At 41.2% G+C, this 24,345-nt stretch overlaps 1 protein-coding gene across 1 annotated transcript in view; it reads left to right on the top strand.

Annotated features, from left to right (window-relative positions):
• Window positions 1-24,345, top strand: part of LOC124723228 (probable chitinase 2) — a 278,220-nt gene that overhangs the window by 135,836 nt on the left and 118,039 nt on the right. The window contains exon 3 of the mRNA XM_047248419.1: window positions 11,823-11,982. Within this exon, the coding sequence (XP_047104375.1) occupies window positions 11,823-11,982 (160 nt within the window). The remainder of the gene's footprint in view (window positions 1-11,822; window positions 11,983-24,345) is intronic.

Below are 24,345 nucleotides of genomic sequence, written 5' to 3'. Positions count from 1 at the left end.
AAAGGCTATGAAGGACAAGAAGAATTTGGGCAAGGCTCCCCTGGTGCCCCAAGAGGTGCCAGATAGATCTCCCCCCCCCCCCCCCCCCCCCCCCCTACACACACACTCACCGTCGGATTCCGAGGTGATGTTTGTGGATGAGGTTCCATTCCAATTGGTGACTGGCAGTGATCCGGCAGCATGACCAGTCCTCCTGGCCCCTTCATGCCTAACCTGGCCACCAGTGATGTGGCTGCTCAGCGGAACTGTAAAGCATACTACTGCCATCTGCTGGAAACACACCTCATTTCCTCTTTTTATGCAGTTTGCATTGCTCTCCAAGAAATACACTTAACTGATGATCATTTTCTAACAGTCCATGGTTATTGTGCATTCTGTTGGAGCAGTGGTGGTCCTAAGGTGGCATCTGGAGGGGTCTTTATTGTTGTTTGTACAGATGTCATCAGTGAATGGATTCCCCTTCATACTTCTTTGGATGCAACAGCATTACAGGTCCAATGACCTCAGCAATTACCATTTGCTACATTTACCTACCTACAGGCAGGATACTTGCTTATGTTGAACTGAACATATCAATCCATTAACTAACATTAACTAATACCCCACCCCTTTTTCCTTCTACTTGGGGACTTCAGCTCACTCCATTCTCTGTAAGGGAGTACCACTTTGTCTGGTAGTGGCCTTCTAAATGAATAGCTTCTCACAGGTCATGATCTGCATCTTCTCAATGTTGGTTCACGTACCCACTTCATTGCTGTCCATGGCACCTTTTCAGTTATCAGTCTAATGACCTCTTCACCTAATCTTGTGGCTTTGCTACATTGGTCACTACATTATTGGTCACAGTAAGAGTGACCACTTACCTGTGATCCTGTTATTTCTTTGCCACTGCCACACAACCAGCTACCACATTGGTCACTTCACAGAGCCAACTAGCCTTTGTATGGCTCTACTGAACAGCGTTTCATTTTCTCTTGTACATTTAATATAATTAGGCAATGCATTAAAAGTCTTTATAGCAGCATACTTTACTCCCTTCTGTACAAGTGATAAATTTTTTAGTTCAAAATGTAGACCATTTTTACCTCCAGTATTGTAGTTATGGTATGAATAATTTGTTTCATACTGAGCATAGTCTTTATTAACAACATTCATCAGAGGGTATACGTACTGACATGTTGTAGTCAGTATACCTAACTGTGTGAAACGTTTTCTACATGAGGTTCGTGGAGGAACCCCACACGATTCTGACTGCTCTCTTCTGAGCAGTTAAGATTTTTTTGAGGCTGGTGAATTACCCCAGAAAATTATTCCATAACTCATTAATGAGTGAAAGTATCAGAAGTAAGCTGATTTTAAAATGTTGATGTCACCAAAATAAGTAATGATTCTTAAAGCAAAAGTTGCCGATGAAAGCCTTTTTAGAGTAAGGGACACATGCTGTTCCCAGTTGAGCCTACTGTCAATGTGAACCCCCAGGAATTTAGTGGAGTGCACCTGTTCTAGTTCCTGGTTGTCATGAGCAATTACTATATTTTCTGGAGTTTTATTTTTTGTGTGGAACTGTATAAAATTAGTTTTTTTAATATTAGCTGAAAGAGAATTAATTGAAAACCAAGCTGTAACTTCTCTGAGTATATCATTAACATCAGTCTCCAGATCAGCAGTAGACTTACCACCTACTACAATGCTTGTATCGTCAGCAAACATTGTGAATTCACAATTTTTACTAATGGACAGGTGTAAATCATTAACATATATTAAAAACAGTAAGGGTCCAAGGACAGATCCCTGGGGAACTCCATGCTCTATTTTCTCCCATTCAGAATCCACTAGATTAGAAAATCCTTTGTTGCAGCCATTTAGAACCACCTTTTGTTTCCTGTCTTCAAGATATGATTTTAGCCAGTTACCTATAGCCTCTTTAATTCCATAATGATAGGACTTCTCCATGATATCTTGTGGTTTACACAATCAAAGGCCTTGGAAAGATCACAGAAGACACTAACTGGTGACTTCTTACTATTAATAGACTCCAAGACATCATTTGTAAGTGATTATATGGCACGCTCTGTGGAAACCACTTTTTGAAAACCAAACTGTCTATGGTTAATAATATTAAGTTTATCAAGTGTGCCACAATACTGTTCCACACTGCGTTTTCAAGAACCTTTGAAAACGTTGTTAAGAGAGATACAGGATGATAATTTTTGACGTCTGTAGCATCGCCAGACTTGAAAAGAGGTCTGACAATGGCATATTTTATCCTCTTTGGAATAACTCCCTCATAAAGTGACATGTTGCAAATGTGAGCAAGTACTACACTTACATCATTATTGCAGGCTTTCAACAGTTTACTAGAGATGTTATCAATACCTGAAGATCCTTTACTTTTCAATGAGTGAATTATTTTTTTAATTTCATTAATAGTTATGGGTGGTACATTTATATCATTAAAACTTTCTGGGAGGTTAAGTTTCAGAATATCTGCAGCTTCCCTTAGGTGACCACTGCAACCTATATGAGAAGTGACAGCTAGAAAGTGGTTGTTAAATGTGTCTGCTATCTGTTTACTATCAGTTACTTCCAAACCGTTAATTTTTAGGACAGCAGTTTTTTCATTGTAAGATGGTGCAGTACCAGTTTCCCTCTTTATTACATTCCAAATCGTTCTGATTTTATTATTTGAACAATTAATTTCAGATTGTATGCACATACTTTTAGATTTTTTAATGACTTTAGTTAGAATTTTACAGTATGTCGTATAATAGTTCATCTGGACAGGATTATTGGATTGTCTGGATATTACATATAGTTCTCTTTTTCTCTGACATGATATTTTTATGCCCTTGGTGAGCCATGGTTGTTTGCTTGATTGCCTGTTCTGTAGTCTGCAGACCTCTTTTGGAAAGACACTTTCAAATATACCCAATAATTCATCAGTAAATAAATTATATTTTGTATTAACGTCATTTGCAAGATAAACATACCTCCAGTCAGTCTCCTGGATGCATAATTTGAAGTTTTGGATATTTTCCTCATTCATGGTTTTCCACTGTGCACCAACTTTGCTCTGATTTGTATTAAAGTTGTCAATTGTGAGTATTTGCGCATCATGATCAGAGAGACCATTTATGACTTTTTCAACTTCGATGTGACGAGTTCTACTCATATCGACAACGATATTGTCTATTAGAGTGCTGGAAGTGGCAGTACTTCTTGTGAGAAAACTGACAGTGGAGACAAGATTGTAGGTATGCATGAAAATTGCAAACTCTCTCTTAAAAGATGAGCTTTCTAGGAAATCTATATTAAAATCTCCAGTCACTATAATATTCCTATTTTTCCTTGTGAAATACAATAGCACAGAAGCTAATTGTTTCATGTATACTTTAAATTTACCAGACGGAACCTTGTATACTGCTACGATTGCCAGTTTCTTGTTAGCTTCTACTATTTCTGTGACACATGCCTCAAAGTGTTTCTCTACACAATATTTCTCTACATCTATTGTATTAAAGGAGAGGCTGTTTTCACATAAATAGCTGCCCCACCTTTGCACATACGCTTTCTACAAAATTAGGTAGCTAATACATAGTTTGGAATATTGAGCATTTCGATGTCAACAGTGACACGGTGTTCTATCAGACAGAGAATATGAGCACAATTTGTGTCTGTTGGTTCATCAATATTTGCAATAAATTGGTCTAGCTTACAGAGCAGGCTTTCAATATTTTGGTGAAAAATTTTGAGCTTATTCTTAGTTACATGATTGGTTGTGGTGCTGCCACTGTTGGGACTGAGTTCTATTTCTTTTGACATACCAGTATTACAGGAACAGTTTTCTGCAGGGAAGAGGGAGTTGTTGTGCTGGTAACACCCACATTTGTTGTTATTAACTACATTACTTACATTCTGATTGGAACCTCCCCCTTCTGCCCCAGTACCATAAAACATCCCCATTTGCAGCTGAGGTCTTTCTTGATCTCAGGCACATCCTATATGGAGCAGCTGCAGTCACTACTGTGCTCCTTTTTGCCATAGAGGGTGGATCTCCTGTTGGTGAGGTTTCTACACTGTCAGCTTGTACACTTGATCCTGTGGGGGTTGGTGTTGCTGTTCCTGCTATTGACGACTGTTCTTCCTTCTTAAATGCTGCTGCTTCACAAGTTGGTAGTGGGCTAACTTTTCCCACTTGAGTTGTAACTGATGGTGCTGTCTTGCTTTTCTATAAAAGACCTGTTTGTGTTGATTCACATACAGGTGCTGCTGCATATGAAGTCTTCTCTTCAGCTTTCCATTAGGTTTGAAAGAGTATTTCGACGACACTGTCTGTATTTCTTCAAATGGTACAGTTTCAATGGGCACAGGTGCTTTTAGTGTGATTGGAGGAGTGGTGTTTTCAAATAGTTTGAATGTTTCTGCTATAAGTGCTTTAGCGAGTACACGTTTTTCTAGCCGGGTCCTCTGCTTTCCGTGTCGAGTAAACTGGTTTCTCTCTTTGGAATTACTGTCCAAAAACTTCACGTCCTTGAATGCTTTGCATACCTTTTGAAACGTTCTGTTTGTGAATTTGATTTCATTATTTACACATGAACTATTTATTAGATCATGTCTGTGTGAGATGCTAACGACGACTGTTTTTCTTGGCGAGATCCTTTCCAGTGCATTTCGCAATGCTGTGATTGCATTTTTCGACACATTTTTATAAACACCGTTAGCTCCAGCAATAATAATACAAACATCGTTTGGTTGAGCGTTTAAATCTTTAATTACACTACTGGCCATTAAATTTGCTACACCAAGAAGGAATGCAGATGATAAACGGGTATTCATTGGACAAATATATTATATTGACATGTGATTACACTTTCACGCAATTTGGGTGCATAGATCCTGAGAAATCACTACGCAGAACAACCAACTCTGGCCGTAATAACGGCCTTGATACGTCTGGGCATTGAGTCAAACAGAGCTTGGATGGCGTGCACAGGTACAGCTGCCCATGCAGCTTCAACACGATACCACAGTTCATCAAGAGTAGTGACTGGCGTATGGTGACGAGCCAGTTGCTCGGCCACCATTGACCAGACGTTGTCAGTTGTTGAGAGATCTGGAGAATGTGCTGGCCACAGCAGCAGTCGAACATTTTCTGTATCCAGAAAAGCCCGTACAGGACCTACAACATGCGGTCGTTCATTATCCTGCTGAAATGTAGTGTTTCGCAGAGATCGAATGAAGGGTAGAGTGACGGGTCGTAGCACATCTGAAATGTAACGTCCTGGCATGGTGGGCCAAAGACATTGCAATAGCTATTCAGGATTGCCAACAAGCCCTGAAACAATTCAAACAACATTCTCTGCAGACAAACCTTGTCATTTTTAAGCAACTTCATGCTAAGGCCCACTATCTATCCAAGCACAGTAATAACGAATTGTGAGAGTGCCATTTCTCCTCCTGGGGGATGTATGCATCTTCATGTCAGGTGTGGACCAGCTCCACGGTCTAAGGGCCGCTAACAATCGACAGCTGTTGTAGGTCTTGTCCTACAGGATGGTCTTCATACCAATTCATCAGTTCTTACAGAACACCTTGTGATCCACTTTACAACAGCACTGGAATTCTTTCCTTATATGGCTACCTCCCTACTGCATAAGTGACACGTGATGACATCCCCATGTGTCTCACTCCCAACCAAGCTGAATCATATAGTGGATCCTGTACTCTCTGGGAATTTCTTCAGGCTCTTGCCTTATCACAAGACACAGCCCCAGGCCCTGATTCAATCCACAATCAGATGATCCAGCAATTTAATGTTCCCCAAAAGTAACATCTCCTCAGGGTCTTCAATTATATCACACTCCAAGTTGCCTTCCCCTCACAATGGTGAGATAGCATAATTGGCCCAATCCTTAAGCTAGGCAAGACCCCAACATCTCTTTACAGTTACCAGCCAGTCAGTCTCACCAACGTACTCTGTAAGCAGCTTGAAAGGATGGTTGCCTGCAGATTATGCTGCATTCTCGAATCTTGGGATGTTTTGTCCTCCCATCAGAATGGTTTGTGGGTGGGACAATTCACAACCAACCATCTACTTAGGTTGGAAGCAGTAACCCAACAGCCTTTTTTCTAAATGCCAACACCGTACCACAGTCTGATTTGACCTGCTTAAGGCATACAACACTGCTTGGCATCACATCTCACTTATCCTCCATGAGTGGGGCTTTCAAGCCCCCACTACCAGGTTTTATCCATCAGTTTTTATATCACCAGTTGCTCCAAGTTAGAGTCAGCATTTCACTCAAGTCCCCATAGGTCCAAGATAATGGCAGCCCACAGGGCTCTGTGTTCAGTGTCAATCTCTTTCTCATTGCCACAATGGGCTAGTGACCTCTGTTGGGCCACCGGTCATCCCTGGGTTGCATGTTGATGTTTTTTGCTTTTGGTACAGCTCCCACACATTAGCCTCTCCTCAATACCAACTTCAAGGTGCGATATGGTAGGCCTCTGCATGAGCTCTTTCACATGATTTCTAATCCTCTGCTAAAATAATGTCGATCATGCATTTCTGCTGTCATACCACAGTCCATCCTGACACTGAACTCTACTTAGGTACCCAGCAGCTGGACATCATAGCACACTCCTGTTTCTTGGGCCTCCTTTTTGATGAAAAAAGTTGGCTAGGCTACCCCACATTCATCACCTGAAGACAAGCTGCATGTGAAAGCTTAATGCTCTTTGCTTCCTTGTCCACACCTCTTGGGGTGTAGATAGTGCTACTCTTATCTCTATTTACCAGACCTTATTTTCGTCATGACTGGACTGTTGTTACGAGGTTATGGCTTGGCTTCTCCTTCAACTCTGAAACAATTAGGCCCAGTCCACCTATACAGCTTGCATCTGGTCACTGGTGCCTTTTGGACTAGTCCCATAGACAGTCTCCTTGCCAAAACAGGGATCTTCTCTCTTCAGATTTCATGGTCACAGCTCTTGGTCTCCTATGCAATCACCATTTGGCAATTTCGTAATCGTCCACATTTCCAATTCTCTTTGCATATGAGGGGTGATGTCCTCCTGATACTCATCCTTTACTAGTCAGACTGTGCCTCACTTCCCTCTGTCAAGACCTCCATCTCCTCTCCCTGCATTCTGCTTCCCGTGTTTTTTCAGGCACTCTCCCTTGGACGTTTTGTTTTTTGTTACACCCAGTTCTTCAAGAGTTCCAGGGTGCTACCATCTTTCACAGCAGATTTGGGAGGGGGGGGGGTGGTTTGGTAGGGAAGTGTTGGGTAACAGGAATAATCTTTTATTTAACAGGAATATCAGGGTTTATTAATAATCTTGTACTTACAAATTAAGGCCTCAGCTTCAAGACAATAGAATGCGAAGGAATACATATAATGAACGATTACAGTTTGTATGTGAAATATAGCACAGTCCTAACATTACAATAACAACTTCCAAGAAAAAATTTTAAAGTGCAAGTTAAATTCCACTTCAACAACCTTGGCAATGTCTTTTCAGATTAAATACTAACGAGTAGTTGTTGTTAAATTAAACTATGTAATACAACATAGCAGCAAAATGACCAAAATAAATCTTAATAATATTTTCCTTAAGGCAGGTTAAATACTACTTCAGCAACGTCAGCAGTGACTTATCAGCTTGAATACTAATGAGTAGTCACCATTAAATTGAACTATGGAATACAGCACAGCAGCAAAATGACAATAATAACTTTTATTAACATTTTCCTTAAGGCAGGTTAAACAGCACTTCAACACTCTTAGCAGTGACTTATAATGAGTAGTACCTGTTAAATTACCAAAAGCAGGCACAGTGCTAAAATGTTAATAATAATAACATTTTTAAAAAGAATACTTGTTTAAGAAGTTTTCATTAAATGCTAAATGAACTGATTTCAGAAGTAATTAATCATATTATATAATGCTGAGTATTTACAGTTATACTGCTCAGTATGACATGGCACCAAAATGCCAATATCAGATGTCTAAGAATGTTTTTAGCTACATTAAATACCGAAATTGAAATCTGTAGAAATGACCTTAAGGCATACAGTTACATATTGCCAATTGTTGACTAGATTATGCTATATCTGCTTAGATGGGATAACACATAAATACTGACCAATAGCCACCCACTGATTTACACACTCTCACTTTATCTGACCAAGGGTGATTTCCATGGTGGCTCAACCAGACCCACACAAAACAAATGGAACTAAGTTTATTTAACACTGGCAACTACTACAATAGGTAAAACCACCACTAGATACAAGGCAAATACTCAGTCTGAACTAGAACTAAAACTGAAACTTTTGGTGAGCACACGGATGCAGCTAGTGAAAGTGAATGAGAAATAGAATTAGATAGGACAAATACAGTTATATTCTTTTGCAAGGTTGAAACTCGTCCACTGAGAAGGGATTATGAACATTCATCATAGCAGAGCAATGTAATACAAAGTCAACAGTCACTCTGAGCTACACAAGAAGTGTTGGAACCTTCAAGCAACGGAGGAAATATTAACATTCCAAGAACAGGCAAGTATTCAGCTTTTGCTCCCAATAGGATCGCTTTCAGTGCCACAGATTCCACAGGGGCAATGAATGTCAGCCAATATAAATTAGCTTAACATCCTTCCTCACTAAAGTATAGATCTCTTTCATTTCTGCAGCAGGTTCTCTAACATTCCATACACACAATTGTCACACAGCCTTTTCTTCTTTGCTCACACTGCACCGACAGCATGATGAAAAGGGCCCCACTCAGAGTAGCGCCCTCATCCTAGCTCTCTCATGGTGACCCACCTTCTCCAAACTGCTCGCCCTGCCCCCTTTTGGCAGACCAGACAAATTCCATGTATCAGTCAACGAAGATAGCTGGCATTAATAGTATGAGGTACAGGCTTGCATGGCTCAACACTAATGGCTCTAAAACTGTGGATCAGACAGGAACGCTTTTACATCCAGAAATTTAGTGTGGACGTCAATGCGAAATGCTTTTAATAGTTTCCACAATGAAACATGTCTCAAAATATGGTAGAAAACCCAAAAAGATTCTGGTCGTATGTAAAGTACACCAGAGGCAAGAAACAGTCAATACCGTCACTGCGCGATAGCGATGGAAATGTTACCGATGATGGTGCCACTAAAGCGGTGTTACTAAATACAGTAGTCTGTAATTCCTTCACGAAAGAAGACAAAGTAAATATTCCAGAATTCGAAACCAGAACAGCTGTTAGCGTGAGTGACATAAAAGTAGATATCTTAGGTGTTGCGAAACAACTCAAATCACTTAAGAAAGGCAAGTCTTCCGGTCCAGATGGTAGGCTATACCAGTCACGTTCCTTTCAGAGTATGCAGACACAATAGCGACTATCTCAGCAATCATATACAACCGCTCACTTGACGAAAGATCTCTTCCTAAAGACTGGAAAGTTGCACAGGTCACACCAATTTTCAAGAAAGGAAATAGGAGTAACCCATTGAATTACAGACCCATATCACTGACCTCAATTTGCAGCAGGACTTCGGGGCATATACTGTACTCGAACATTATGGATCACCTTGAAGAAAATGACTTATTGATATATAACCAACACGGATTCAGAAAATATCATTCTTGTGCAACACAGCTAGCTCTTTATTCCCATGAAGTAATGAGTGCTGTCGACAAGGGATCTCAGATCGATTCCATATTCCTAGATTTCCAGAAGGCTTTTGATACTGTTCCTCACAAGTGACTATTCATCAAACTGTTTGCATATGGAGTATTGTCTGAGTTGTGTGATTGGATTCGTGATTTCCTCTCAGAGGTGATCTAGGTGATAATCTGAGCAGCCCCCTTAGATTGTTTGCAGATGACGCTGTAATTTACCGTCTAGTAAAACCATCAGAAGATAAATTCCAATCCAATGACAATGCAGACATAGATACCAGTCCATGGTGTTGATGTTGTTACTAGCATTATCCCATTCTGCTGTATATTTCAAGAAGTTGCTTTACTCTTTTCATAATATCTTGAACTATCTGCAAATTTGCTGCTTCAACAATAGTTGCTGCTGCCACAATTTGATGAGCATTGAGTCTATGGATTCACTAATAGTGTGGAAGGGTTTGAGTCTTCATCACTACTTCTATGTTTCAGCTTGATACAAACTAAGCAGGTAAGTCAAACAAACCACATGTTATGCGGAAACCAATATCAGAGCTAAGGCAATGGCCATAAATGCTGTAGACAGTGACTTTATGACTGCAGGTAACATGAATGCAAATCAGTACCAATAACAAAGTCAGAATCATATTAAACAACAACACATGCAATAAGAGTTCCAAATCAAAATCCAGGTCCATAAAATTGAAGTAATAGCTGTAGTCTGATACCAGTGGAATGGAGGTATAAGTGGTAAGTTAAAAACCGCTGAGATTGATGTTTATTTCTTGTAATGGACCAATGACTATTCCCAGGTATTGTGTGTTTGCTGGGCAGCAACTTCTAGTCATGGCTGCTCCAGGTGGAACTGTCAGCTGCAATAATGATTATGCATGTGGCTAGGCTGTGAGCCCCATCTGCAGGGGTTCTGGCCACCTGTCATCTAAGAAGATGACACCACCTCAGGGATTTGCATGTCAATGTGGATGAGATGATAAAAAAGACAACACAAAACCCAGCCTCTGCGCAGAGAAAATGTCTGGCCCAGCTGGGAATCGAACCCAGATCCATTGCATGGCATTCAGCCATGCTGACCACTAAAATGTGGAGGAAGACAAACTTTCTGCTATACAGATAGCAACACTGCCACTCTCACAGTTAGTTTCAATATTTATGGAGGGGCAGGCTATCAGACTATATATATATATATATATATATATATATATATATATATATATATATATATATATATATATATATATATATATATATATATATATATATATATATATATATATATATATTGCTCTGCATATAAATGTCCTATATCTTGTATACCTACATCCTATGAAGGGGATGAATAAATAAATATAGAACATCTGTGAATGATAACGTGCAAAACATGTTAAAATACTGATTTCTGGATCATCATTTTTGGCCATTATTTTTATGGCAAAAGTAGCTGACCCTTAATGTTTTAGCAGGACTATTAAACTTTTTTCCGGTTTCAGATTACATCAAAATATATGCCCAAGTACTTTCTTCTTCCTACCTTGTTTATAATTTTTTGTTAGTGAGTTAAACTATGTTAAAAGGTGGTGGGTATTTTTTACAGAACAAAACTGTATTAACTGCGTTTTCTTTTTTTTTCTTCTTCTTGTTTTTTAATTTAAAGCTTAGATCATTTACGTAAGACTAGTGAATAATTTTGAGAAAAACAGCATTTGCTACTTACTCTGTTTCTGCTTCTCTGTTTATTTTGACAATAATGCTTGTTTCATCTGAAAAAAAACTGATTCTGCCTCATAATTAAAATAAAATGGTAGTTCATTAATGTAAGAGCAGCAACAGTTATGTTTCCTGCAAAGTGCCTGGTGTGATTTCTATTGATGTTGACAATGTCATGTCCCTCTTTGCATTACTCAAACATCCTAGTTTAGATTTCTGCATCCTATTTCTTACATAGGAACTAAACCAAGTATCTGCTGAATAGACTATTATGATTGTTACAAAAATAAACAAAAAAAATCCTTCTACTCTCTTTGCTGTCATTCCGGATCTTTCATGCTTTGAGAATGGTAATCCTTCCTCACTTTACTAGTAAAAAAAGTCTGACATAGTTATTAATATTGTAATACATTTGTGTAGGTAATTACAAGAAGATAACTGGTTTAAAAAACCAGTACCCTCACCTGAAAGTCTCCATTGCTATTGGTGGCTGGAATGAAGGCTCTGCAAATTATTCCCACATGGCATCTACTCCAACAACTAGACAACAATTTATAAAAAGTGTTGTAAATTTCTTAAGGTAAGATTATTAGATTGCTTAAATAGACTGAATAAACATAGATGAGTAAATTAAGGTAGTTATTATGTTCTCATCTCTAGCTGAATATGGTCAGGAAATTTATCTTCTGATTTACTGTTACACAACAAAAGCAATCGGACATAAAAGCAACCATTTACTAAGAAGATTGCAGTAAATATAAATTAGAAACAGCCTATAGGAAATCTGATTACTGCATGTTTTTTTCGGAGGGGGGGGGGGCAGAGTGATCCCACCTGGGGTTTCATCCTGGTGGTAATGAAATTTTTATCACAAGAAAATACAGTTGTGGGAATGCAGTTCCTTGTTACCAGATAGTGTGCCACTGATTTGGGTTAAATTTTTTGTTTCTGCTCTGTGGTTCATAGAGGTAACAGATGATAATGATCCATTCATCAGATGGGGATATAAAGGTCAGCAGTGCCCTTGATGTTACTGGGAGAAGTAAGCTATATACCAGCACTGGACTTCTCTCTCTCTTTCATTTCCTAATAACAAACCAAGTGAGGTGGCGCAGTGGTTAGCACACTGCACTTGCATTCAAGAGGACAAAAATTCAGACCCGCATCCAGACATCCTGATTTAAGTTTTCCACGCTTTCCCTAAACTGCTTCAGGCAAATGTCGGGACGGTTCCTTCGAAAGAGCACAGTCAACTCCCTTCCCCGTCCTTACCTAATTCGACGGGACCGATGACCTCGCTGTTTGGTAACAATGTAAACACAAAAATGTACTGCACAAGCACTCTTCATTGAAATGTCACAGATATGTAGTTGACATCTCATTAACAAGTATTAGAATCTCAGTGAGAGAACAATGCAGAATGTTCCACGTTGTCCTCATCAATAAGCATGACTCATTAAGCCATTCATCTCTCTTCGGTGAAGGCATATATGGCAAGAAATCTAATAAGGTGTAAATTTTAAAAACCCTAAGCATTTTGGAGTGAAGTACCATTTCTCACAGGAGATGAACTAAGAAAGAAGATGAAGATGTATTAAGAATGTAGGTGAAGATGAAATAAGTAAAGAAATAGATGAGGATGAAATATGAAAGTAGACGGAGATGAAGTAGGAAAGTAGAGAGACATATCCTCATACTGAGGAGTGGCCAAAGACACTTTTAAAAGAATAACTTTGTTAACAAAATGAAACTCAATTATAATATCCTTACACGAATATCTACACAACACACAACGTAAATATCTCTCCTGTGACATTGTCTCTGAAGTGCCTACACGATAAACCCCAGTCGTTGTAGTTGGCAGTTTGAAGACCCGGGACATTACTGGGTTGGTACTCCTGGTGTGAAACAGGATGAATTAGACGGTGTGGAATGCTGATACAAAACTACTGGTGCTGCTAACTGGTAGCACTGCACTGAACTGCTGATGTGGCCAAACAGATCTTCTAGTGCTGCCAACTTGAGGTGTAGGGTGCACAGTCTGGTGGTGGCCTAAATAGTCAGACGTGGACGGATATCCGTGTGGTGCTGTGAGGGCACGTCACTCGAAATAGCAAAATAGTATCCTCCCAACAGCACTCTCTGCTGCACCAGGCACATAGCCTGTCGGCAAGGTTGGCGCCCCTAAACACTGTGGAGATGACATTTAACTCCGTGTCGAACAGCCTGTGCCGTACGAGAAAAATATCTCTGTTTTACAGAAAGCCATTTACGCACATCCTCCTGTTGGGATGGCTGCTGCACAGCCTGTCTGGTGTATGGAGGAAACAACTACTGAGTGGATACGTTATCCTTCTCCCCTTAGAAAGAGATGGTACTGCTATCTCAAAGACATATGGTTCTCATGGGGCAAGCCCATCCGCCACCAGCTATAACAGTCCAAGGAACTGGAATGAGCAACAATACAGTCAGCAAAGAAAAAATGTGCCCAGGAACTGACCAAGAAAATACAATAACAGAACCTTGCATTCTAGGCACACTGAACGCAACAAACACACTACGCATATATAAGAAGTACACAATCACTAATTAAGAATGCAAGCCAGAACTAACAAGATTCCTGAGCGTAGGGTGTAGAACCGGTGACTTTTGATACACAAGAATAGTACAGAAACTTTGCAAAATGTCAATGCTGCATACATGAAAATACAGAAATGACTCACTAATTAACACAAGAAACTATCCGAACAAGACAAGAATGCGTTCTCCACATAGGGGAAGAGCGACGGGCCTCCACCGCAGCCAAGGACTGGACGCTGCAGGTCTTATGGCAAAACTTGCGAGAAGGCACAACACAGGGCTTGCTGTCGGTGTGCGGTGGCTGGGCTAGCAACAACGACTGGAGTGACTGGGATGACACCAGCAAATGCTGGCATTGTCAACCAGCAAATGCACCGTACTACACTCCTGGAAATGGAAAAAAGAACACATTGACACCGGTGTGTCAGACCCACCATACTTGCTCCGGACACTGCGAGAGGGCTGTACAAGCAATGATCACACGCACGGCACAGCGGACACACCAGGAACCGATTTGTTGGCCGTCGAATGGCGCTAGCTGCGCAGCATTTGTGCACCGCCGCCGTCAGTGTCAGCCAGTTTGCCGTGGCATACGGAGCTCCATCGCAGTCTTTAACACTGGTAGCATGCCGCGACAGCGTGGACGTGAACCGTATGTGCAGTTGACGGACTTTGAGCGAGGGCGTATAGTGGGCATGCGGGAGGCCGGGTGGACGTACCGCCGAATTGCTCAACACGTGGGGCGTGAGGTCTCCATAGTACATCGATGTTGTCGCCAGTGGTCGGCGGAAGGTGCACGTGCCCGTCGACCTGGGACCGGACCGCAGCGACGCACGGATGCACGCCAAGACCGTAGGATCCTACGCAGTGCCGTAGGGGACCGCACCGCCACTTCCCAGCAAATTAGGGACACTGTTGCTCCTGGGGTATCGGTGAGGACCATTCGCAACCGTCTCCATGAAGCTGGGCTACGGTCCCGCACACCGTTAGGCCGTCTTCCGCTCACGCCCCAACATCGTGCAGCCCGCCTCCAGTGGTGTCGCGACAGGCATGAATGGAGGGACGAATGGAGACGTGTCGTCTTCAGCGATGAGAGTCGCTTCTGCCTTGGTGCCAATGATGGTCGTATGCGTGTTTGGCGCCGTGCAGGTGAGCGCCACAATCAGGACTGCATACGACCGAGGCACACAGGGCCAACACCTGGCATCATGGTGTGGGGAGCGATCTCCTACACTGGCCGTACACCACTGGTGATCGTCGAGGGGACACTGAATAGTGCACGGTACATCCAAACCGTCATCGAACCCATCGTTCTACCATTCCTAGACCGGCAAGGGAACTTGCTGTTCCAACAGGACAATGCACGTCCGCATGTATCCCGTGCCACCCAACGTGCTCTAGAAGGTGTAAGTCAACTACCCTGGCCAGCAAGATCTCCGGATCTGTCCCCCATTGAGCATGTTTGGGACTGGATGAAGCGTCGTCTCACGCGATCTGCACGTCCAGCACGAACGCTGGTCCAACTGAGGTGCCAGGTGGAAATGGCATGGCAAGCCGTTCCACAGGACTACATCCAGCATCTCTACGATCGTCTCCATGGGAGAATAGCAGCCTGCATTGCTGCGAAAGGTGGATATACACTGTACTAGTGCCGACATTGTGCATGATCTGTTGCCTGTGTCTATGTGCCTGTGGTTCTGTCAGTGTGATCATGTGATGTATCTGACACCAGGAATGTGTCAATAAAGTTTCCCCTTCCTGGGACAATGAATTCACGGTGTTCTTATTTCAATTTCCAGGAGTGTATACTGAAAATAACTTAGACCAGCCATGTGAACGGAAAATCACACTAGTACACACTTTAACAAACTGCCTGAACTGTGCAGAGAAAACACAAACTACTAAGAAACTAGCTGCATAAATTTAAAAAAAAAAATGGCTCTGAGCACTATGGGACTTAACTGCTGAGGTCATCAGTCCCCTAGAACTTAGAACTACTTAAACCTAACTAACCTAAGGACATCACACACATCCATGCCCGAGGCAGGATTCGAACCTGCGACCGTGGCGGTCACGCGGTTCCAAACTGACGCGCTTAGAACCGCACGGCCACACCGGCCGGCATAAATTTAAAACCACACGCAGGTGGGAGAACTGTGAATGCAAAGAACACTACCCTCTGACTGCTGGAACAGAACAAGCAGGAAAACATTGCCCCAGCAAAAGTAACTAACACGTGAAAACAAAACCTGCAGCAGCAGACAACAACTCTGAAACCCGACAGAAATCACACTGAAACATGAAACATGTGAAGACAATGTCAGCAAGCTTTTTTACATTATTGCCATTTAAGTATGGCAGACAAGAGGAGGAAAGACAATAACAACAACATACTATAACACATGTAACACTGCACAAAACCTTCTTCCTCATTGTCCATTCACAGTCCCAAGATGGTGGCGAGTGTCAAAGTAAATCGTGCTTCTCCGCGGAAAAAAGTAAATTTCGGTGGTAAAAAGAAAACGTGTGTAAATTTTAAGGACGAAATTTCAAGGCTTAATGAACGTTTTTCCAGTTTACAATTTATAATCGGTGCTTTAAAAACGGACATGAAGAAACTTCAATCCCGAATTGTGAGGCGCTGATGAACAAAGAAGATTCGTCATCAGGAAACAAGTGGGAAACGGAATAAAACTGTTCCCAGGAAGTGCAATCTCAAAATAACACTAACACTTACGTGTGTAAAAACAGTGAAATCTTAGTGCTTAAAAACAGTCAATCAAAAGTGCATAAAAACCTTATTGTTTACACTGCTGAAGATTCATTGAAAACATCAGTCGGAGCCGAAAAGTTTGGATTTGAATCGCAAAAAGTAAACAGACCGTAGTTAACTATAACTTCCGTGTGTAAAAACAGTGAAACTCTAGTGCTTAAAAAAAGACAATCATAAATGCATAAAAACTTTATTGCGCACACTGCTGAAGATTCTTTGAACACATCAGTCGGAGCCGAAAAGTTTGGAAATGAATCGCATAAAGTAAACAGACCGTTGCTAATTGATTCCCCGAGTGTGGAAATTGGAAAACGCGAGAAGATTTGTGTATTAGGGGATAGTCACGCCGAGCGGTTCTAGGCGCTACAGTATGGAACCGCGCGACCGCCACGGTCGCAGGTTCGAATCCTGCCTCGGGCATGGATGTGTGATGTGTGTGATGTCCTTAGGTTAGTTAGGTTTAAGTAGTTCTACGTTCTAGGGGACTGATGACCTCAGAAGTTAAGTCCCATAGTGCTCAGAGCCATTTGAACCATAGTCACGCCCGGAGAATTTCCGCAGTGTTAACGAAAAAATACAACTTCATGGTATCTGGATTTGTGAAGCCTGGGGTCTCATTACGAGAACTAACAACCCTAACAAAGTCTAGTGAAGTAACTAGCTTCACTAAGGATAATTTTGTTGTTTTGCTCGGAGGAGCTAATGAAGTTTATAGAAATGAATCATACAAGGCTATCACAGAACTGAGAAATTGTCTAAATAATTTAACTCATACAAATGTTCTCTTTGTCAATGTCCCACAGCGTCATGACTTAATCGACTTGGTCATGCGTAAACCGCGAAATTAGTGTCGCTAACAAGAGTTTCGCGGAAATATGTACTCATTTCCTGAATGTTGATGTTACAGACACAAACATTTTAGAGCGCAGGTTCTATACAGCTCACAGCCTTCATTTAAACGCATCAGGAAAAGAGGTTCTTGCTGATAAAATATTTACTAGTATCTCGCCTGACAATAAAGAATCCGAGACAAGTAGCAACCTAAGGCAAATTAAAAACCGTTTTTGGCGAGCAGCAAACAGTAAAGCCCCCCAATCAGTTCGAAATTACGAAGTGGTTTAAACCCAGTAGGCTAGAAACGAACAATCAATCAAATCGTAAAACAGCCTCAAATTACGAAATGGTTCAAGTCGAAAAGGACAGTGGTGAATGAAGCACAAATTTTGCGAGCTCCAAAATAACTTCACCACTTGATCGTCACCAAGAAGTAGAAGCCATACTCAACAAACACGCCAAGACTTTTTTAGGCATAACGTCACCTGCAGAATAAAAAGAAGCCACCACCACCAACGACAACATCAGTTACAGCAACAGCCCCACCTCCAGCAGAAACAGTGACAGTAAAAAACAGCAAAAACAGTGAGTGTACGAGAAAGCATTTCACCAACAGCAGCGGACACGGAACTTCGCAGTGTTGATTGCCTGAGGAGGGGTACAGCTGCTTCACTTAGTGATGATTTTTTATGGCAAAGATTGTGACAAATCAGCCCGAAAAATTGCAGATAAGCATCAGAAATCAGGTATTAACAAAATAACAAATGCTTGCAAAACTTTCAAGATAATGAGTCGAAACATTCATTGCCTCAATAATAAAGTGTTAGAAATAAACAACTTTGTAGATATCTCTTGTAGCTATTAGTCTATCAGAACACTGGTGCACGGTCAGTGAATTAAGTCTTATAAATATAAGCAATTTTGAATTAGCATCTCGTTACTGCCGCAGTGTTGTAAAAATGGTGGAGTATGAATATATACTAGGGCTGGGCTGCAGCATAAAGTTAGACCTGAAACATACCATCTAAATATCGAGAAACATTTTGAATCATGTGCCATAGAGCTAAAATCTGAGGAGAAGCATAAAAATCTAATTGTCATATCAATATACAGGTCACCACTAGGTGACAAAAACATATATTTTTTAAAAAAATTTGTAAGCAGTGCTAAACATTTTGTTTAACAATGAAGTGAACTTATCACTATGTAGGTATTTTAACATCAACCAGTTAATTGAAAATGAAGAAAAAAGGCAGCTTTTGAGTATCCTACACAACTTTCACACGAAACTGCTCTTCACAGACCCCACTAGAATAACAGAGTCATCTTCGTTCCTATTAGATAATATCTTTAGAAATATCGAAAATGATGTTACTGAGGCACAAAACGTAAACTTAGGTCTTTCAGATCACAACACACTACTAACATGCATAGGTTCTTCTGTACCTGAGGTGGTTAAGTACAAGTGGGAATATAAAAGGCACTTCTACCCAGAAAAGGTTAATATTTTTATCCAATTGTTAGCAAAAGAAACCTGGGGAGACGTGTTCTCAAAATCATCAACTGATGAATCATTCAATGCATTTTATAATACTTTCATGCCCATATTTGAGATGTGTTTTCCAAAAAAACTGACAAGAATTAATGTCATGCCAAGAAACAGCAGCCAATGGATAACACCAGCTATCAGAGTATCCAGTCAAAAGATAAAACTTCTCTATCAACAAAGGAAACACAACCAAGATTTTCACTTTACAGAATATGTTAAGACATATGAGAAAATTTATAAGAAAGTAATTAAAACAGCCAAGACAGTGCACAATGATAAAGTAATCTTAGGGACAGCAAACAAGTCGAAAGCAAGATGGTGGTGAAAAAAGATTCACGAAAATCGAGTTCCACGAGAAACGTAAAAAAGAATGAGCCTTTATGTATTCAGTGCAAAAAAAGTATCGTGGTTCGACCTGGGAAATGTTACTGCTGCGAAGTTAAAGCAAAAAACGCAAACGAAATCATTACAAGATCAGAATCTAGTGAATAAACCGTGGCAAATGCAAATTCAGTGACATCGATATGCAAACATTGCGATGATTTTCGTCTCTTTTTAACTGCAAAAAACAGTGAAATCAGTGAACTTAAAAGGACTGTAGCCTTATTGCAGAAACTGCTGCAACATCTTGGCTGTAAAACTCAACAAACAGAGCATCGTCTGAACCTGGAAGAATATCGGCTACCAATGATGTAATCAAAGGAAAACGACTGTGGAAACCAGCACAAAACTTGGAAATAATAAAGTAAGTGCATCAAATAGTTATAATGACAAACATGATTCCACAATGTCATTCAGAAACACGAGTCATCATCATCATCATCTTGGACAGTTTCCAGCCACAGGCTGGGTCTGTCGGGAACACAAGCCTCTCCATCGTGTTCTGTCTTTCCACCATTCCCCCTCTTCCACCTTCGTCCAGTTCTCTCCTCTTCTCGTCACACATTCCTTCACTCCCTTCACCCATCTATCTCTTGGTCTTCCCCTGGGCCTTTCCCCTCCAGTTGCAGATCAAACATCCTCTTTGGAATTCTTCCCTCATCCATTCTCTTCATGTGTCCATACCACTGCAGTCCTGATTTTTCTATCCTGTCCTGTACTGGTTCCTCCTTTAGTCTTTCCCTCACATACACATTTCGCAATCTGTCTCGTCTTGTTACACTCAACCTGCTCCTCTGGAACTTCATTTCACTAGCTTGTATTCTACTTTCGTCGCTTTTGTGCATTACCCATGTCTCATACGGAAGTATGCCAATATAGGGACAAAGTAGGTTCGGTATATAATTCCCTTGGATTTCTGTGGCACCTCCTTGCTCCAAATAAGCCCCCTAATGCATTTGAAGAACTGCCCTGCTTTTCTGCACCTTTCATTTATTTCCATTGCGTTTCCCCTCTTACTTTCAATCATGCTTCCCAGGTACTTGAAGTTCTCTACCACTTGTAGTTTTTCCCCTCCACAAGTTATATCCACATTTGGCCTATTCTTCTTCCTTGTTGTGTCAATTATTTCACTTTTCTTTGCAGAGAAATGCATTCCATATTGTGCTGCCGTTGCCTCACATACATCTAACTGCTCTTGCACCTCCTTCTCGCAATTTCCCCATAACATCAGGTCATCGGCAAAAAGCACTGCTTTCATTTTATGATCTCCAATTGCATCTGATACTTGCTGTAGGATTTCATCCATAACAATAATAAACAATAAAGGCGAAAGTGCACTTCCCTGTCGCAGCCCATTTTCCAGCTTGAACCATGCAGTACGTTCCTTCCCCACTTTCACACAACTCTCACTTCCCTCATACATTTTTCTGACTTTTCGTGTTATCTCTTCATCTATCCCTTTTGCGTTCAGCACATCCCAGAGCTTGTCCCTATAGATACTGTCATACGCCTTCTCAATATCTAAAAAGGCCATGATTAAGTCCTTCCCGTACTCATAGTGCCTTTCCTGCAGTTGCCTTACCGCAAATATGAGGTCTGTTGTTGATCTTCCCGGTCTGAAACCATACTGCTCCTCTTGCAGTCTACTTTCAATACTGCTTCTTATTCTCTTCTCCAGGATCTTTTCATAGATTTTTCCACAGTGGCATAGCAGGGTGATTCCTCTGTAGTTCTCACATCTCCTTTTATCCCCTTTCTTGAAGATCGGGACTATAATTCCTTTCTTCCAATCCTCAGGAATTCTGTTCTCCTTCCACACCACCCTCAGCACTCTGTATAGCCACTGGGTTCCTACTTCTCCTGCTGCTCGTATCATATCCACTGTTACTTCGTCCCAACCTGGTGCCTTGCCCCCTTTCATCCTCTTTATGGCTTCTTCCACTTCATTCCAAGTTAGGTCATCAATTTCCCCACTATTATAATCGTCTGCTGCCTTAGGTTCTCCATCGCTGTTAGTTACCCGCTTGACGGCATTCAACAGATCTTCAAAGTACTCCTTCCAAATCTTTTTAAGCTCATGCATTTCCTCCACAACTCTTCCATTATTATCCATGATCCTCAGGCACTCGCTTCTGTCGTTCCTCTTATTTCTTACCATGGTGTAAAGTACTTTTTTGTTCCCTTCACTGTCCTCTTCTAACATTCTTGTCCATTTTTCCATCCACTTCTTTTTCTCCGCCCTTACTATGGTCTGTGCCGCTTTCTTGCTTCCCTTATATTTTACCCTAGCTTCCTCTGTTCGGGTCTGGAACCATTCTCTGAAGGCTTTGTTCTTTCGAAGTACTGCCTCTTTACATATGTTGTTCCACCATGGGGTTTCCTTACTTCTCCTCTTTGCGCTAGTTCTTCCGCACACAGTTTCAGCTACCTCAACTAGAGCCCTCTTAAAATCTCCCCATTCTTCTTCCACTGTTCTCTGATCTTCCTTTGGCAGCTTCTTCCTGATCAGTGTCTGGTACTGGGTCCTCCGTTCATCCTCTTTCAGCATCCATGTCTTCAACCTTTTCTCCTGTATGTCTGTTGCCCTCCTATCTTTTTTCTCTCTCAGGGTGGCTACCAACAGCCGATGGTCACTGTCTAAGGCCTCAGATGGAATGACCTTAACATCTGTGAGGCTGCTCATCATCTGCCTATCCACTAGTACATAGTCTACTACTGAAGTTTGGGACCAGTCTCCACTGTACCAAGTTATTTTGTGGCTACTTCTCTTCTTGTACCAGGAATTGCGATCGCCAGCCTATTCCTCTTGCAGAATTCCAGCAACAATTTTCCTTCTCTATTTCGGTTCCCCCAGCCCTCTGGTCCCATTATCTCCTCGAATCCTTTCCTGTCTGTGCCAACATGTGCATTGAGGTCCCTATTATAATCCGATTACCTCCATTTAGCTGCTTTTGCATGTCATCTTCAAATTCCTCCTTCTCCTGTTTTGTACACCCCACCTGTGGGGCATATGCTTGGATGATTTCAATGCTTTTTCCTTTCACTCGTACTCTGGATTTTATCATTCGATCATTGATACCTTCCACCTCCTCCTGCAGACCCTCTCTGACCACTATTGCCACTCCATTTCTTCCCCTCTCATTCCCTATCCAGTACAGTTTACATCCTTTACTTAGTGGTTTTTCACCAACTCCTCTCCACCTAGTCTCAGCAAGTCCCAAGATGTCCAATTTCCTCCTTTCCATCATTTCTACAATTTCTTCTAACTTCCCAGTTAGAGTCCTTACGTTTAAGGTGCCCAGTCGTAAACCATTTCGTAATCCTTTTCCATTGCTTGGTCGGTTTCCTGTAAATCCGTTCCGTGATCCGAGGCATGTTCCCTTTTTGAAAGCAGTTGATGTATCCACTACTGGCTTGCTAGGCCTATCGCAGCTTCACCAGAGCCCCGTTAGCCGTCACGTTTCAGGGTTCCCATAGGGCCTTCCCAGCTACCGTAGCGGTCCTGGGGCACACGAAGTCCCCGCTGTACATCGCCCCTATAGGCAGTCCCCTACTTTGTGCCGTTGCCCATCTCCCACGACTTGGACGAGGGGTTGGACTTATGGGAGACAGAAACACGAGTCCAGATAATAATTACAAACAACAACAGCCGTGCACTGTTCATTTTTTCGCGCGTGTCGCATCCTAAACAAAGAAATGTGAATAAAAATCTGTCGACTGGCCTCAAGTGTGCAAAAAAGAACAAAAAGTGATAATTTTTGCCGATAATCATGTACATCAGATAGCAGAAAAAGTAACAGATACACAAACTGACGCAAGTGTCCAAGCCTTTGTCAAACCAGGAGCAGGCATTGTAGAAGTGACAAAAACAGTGGTAAAATCATGTGAAAACCTTAACCCAAAGGACTGTGTCGTAATTTGTGCAGGTGCAAATGATGTTGCCAGAGACAAAGGCAGTGAACTCATCACTTTTCTTGAAAGTGTGCTACCCAAATTAGGGAAAACAAATGTAGCTGTTGTAAATCAACCACACAGATACGACCTACCTCCTTGGTCATGTGTTAATAAATTAATAGAAAGAGTAAAAAAAGAGATAGATGCTGTATGCAAAACGTTTCTGTATGTGAACTTAATAAAGGTAAGCACATTAGACAGGTCCATGCACACTGGCCATGGCCTACATTTAAATCACAGTGGGAAATAATTTTTGGTTGAAGAAATCTGTCGTCTAGCAAATTTGTGTTACAATAGGCATAATATAGAAGCAGTCCAAAGTACTTTGGACAAATGGGTCACAAAGAAAGATGCGATGTCTTATAAAAAGGGCGAAAGACATTTTTTAGGGAAGTAGGCTGCATCACAAAAAAATGTGATGCAGAATTAAACTGCAAATACACACTCAAGATTGTACACCAGAATGTACAGTCATTGACAAACAAAGTTGATGAAATAAATATACTCCTCAATAGTGAATGGAAAGATGTTTCAGTGTTATGTTTTGGTGAGCATTGGTTACAAAATGAGTATTTTCGGTACTTAAAAATATTGCATTTTAACCTTGCAAACTGCTTTTGTAGAATGGAATCAAAACATGGGGGAACTTGTATATATGTAAAAGAAAATGCAGATTATAAGAGTATAGCATCTGTTTGCAAACTTGGTTGTGAAAGAGACTTTGAAATCGCTGTTGTTGAGTTAATGTTTGAAAAAACTATTATTTTATGTGTGTACAGATCTCCTGTTAGCAATATAAGTGTTTTTTCTTTCTTTTTTTTCAAAAAATTGGACGTTGCTTTAGGCAAACGTAAGACAACTGGGAAAACAGT

This window comes from Schistocerca piceifrons, chromosome X (genome assembly GCF_021461385.2).
Source record: "Schistocerca piceifrons isolate TAMUIC-IGC-003096 chromosome X, iqSchPice1.1, whole genome shotgun sequence".
NCBI lineage: Eukaryota > Metazoa > Arthropoda > Insecta > Orthoptera > Acrididae > Schistocerca > Schistocerca piceifrons.
The sequence above is the reverse complement of the archived record's forward strand: the minus strand, read 5'-3'. Positions and strand labels throughout refer to the sequence as shown.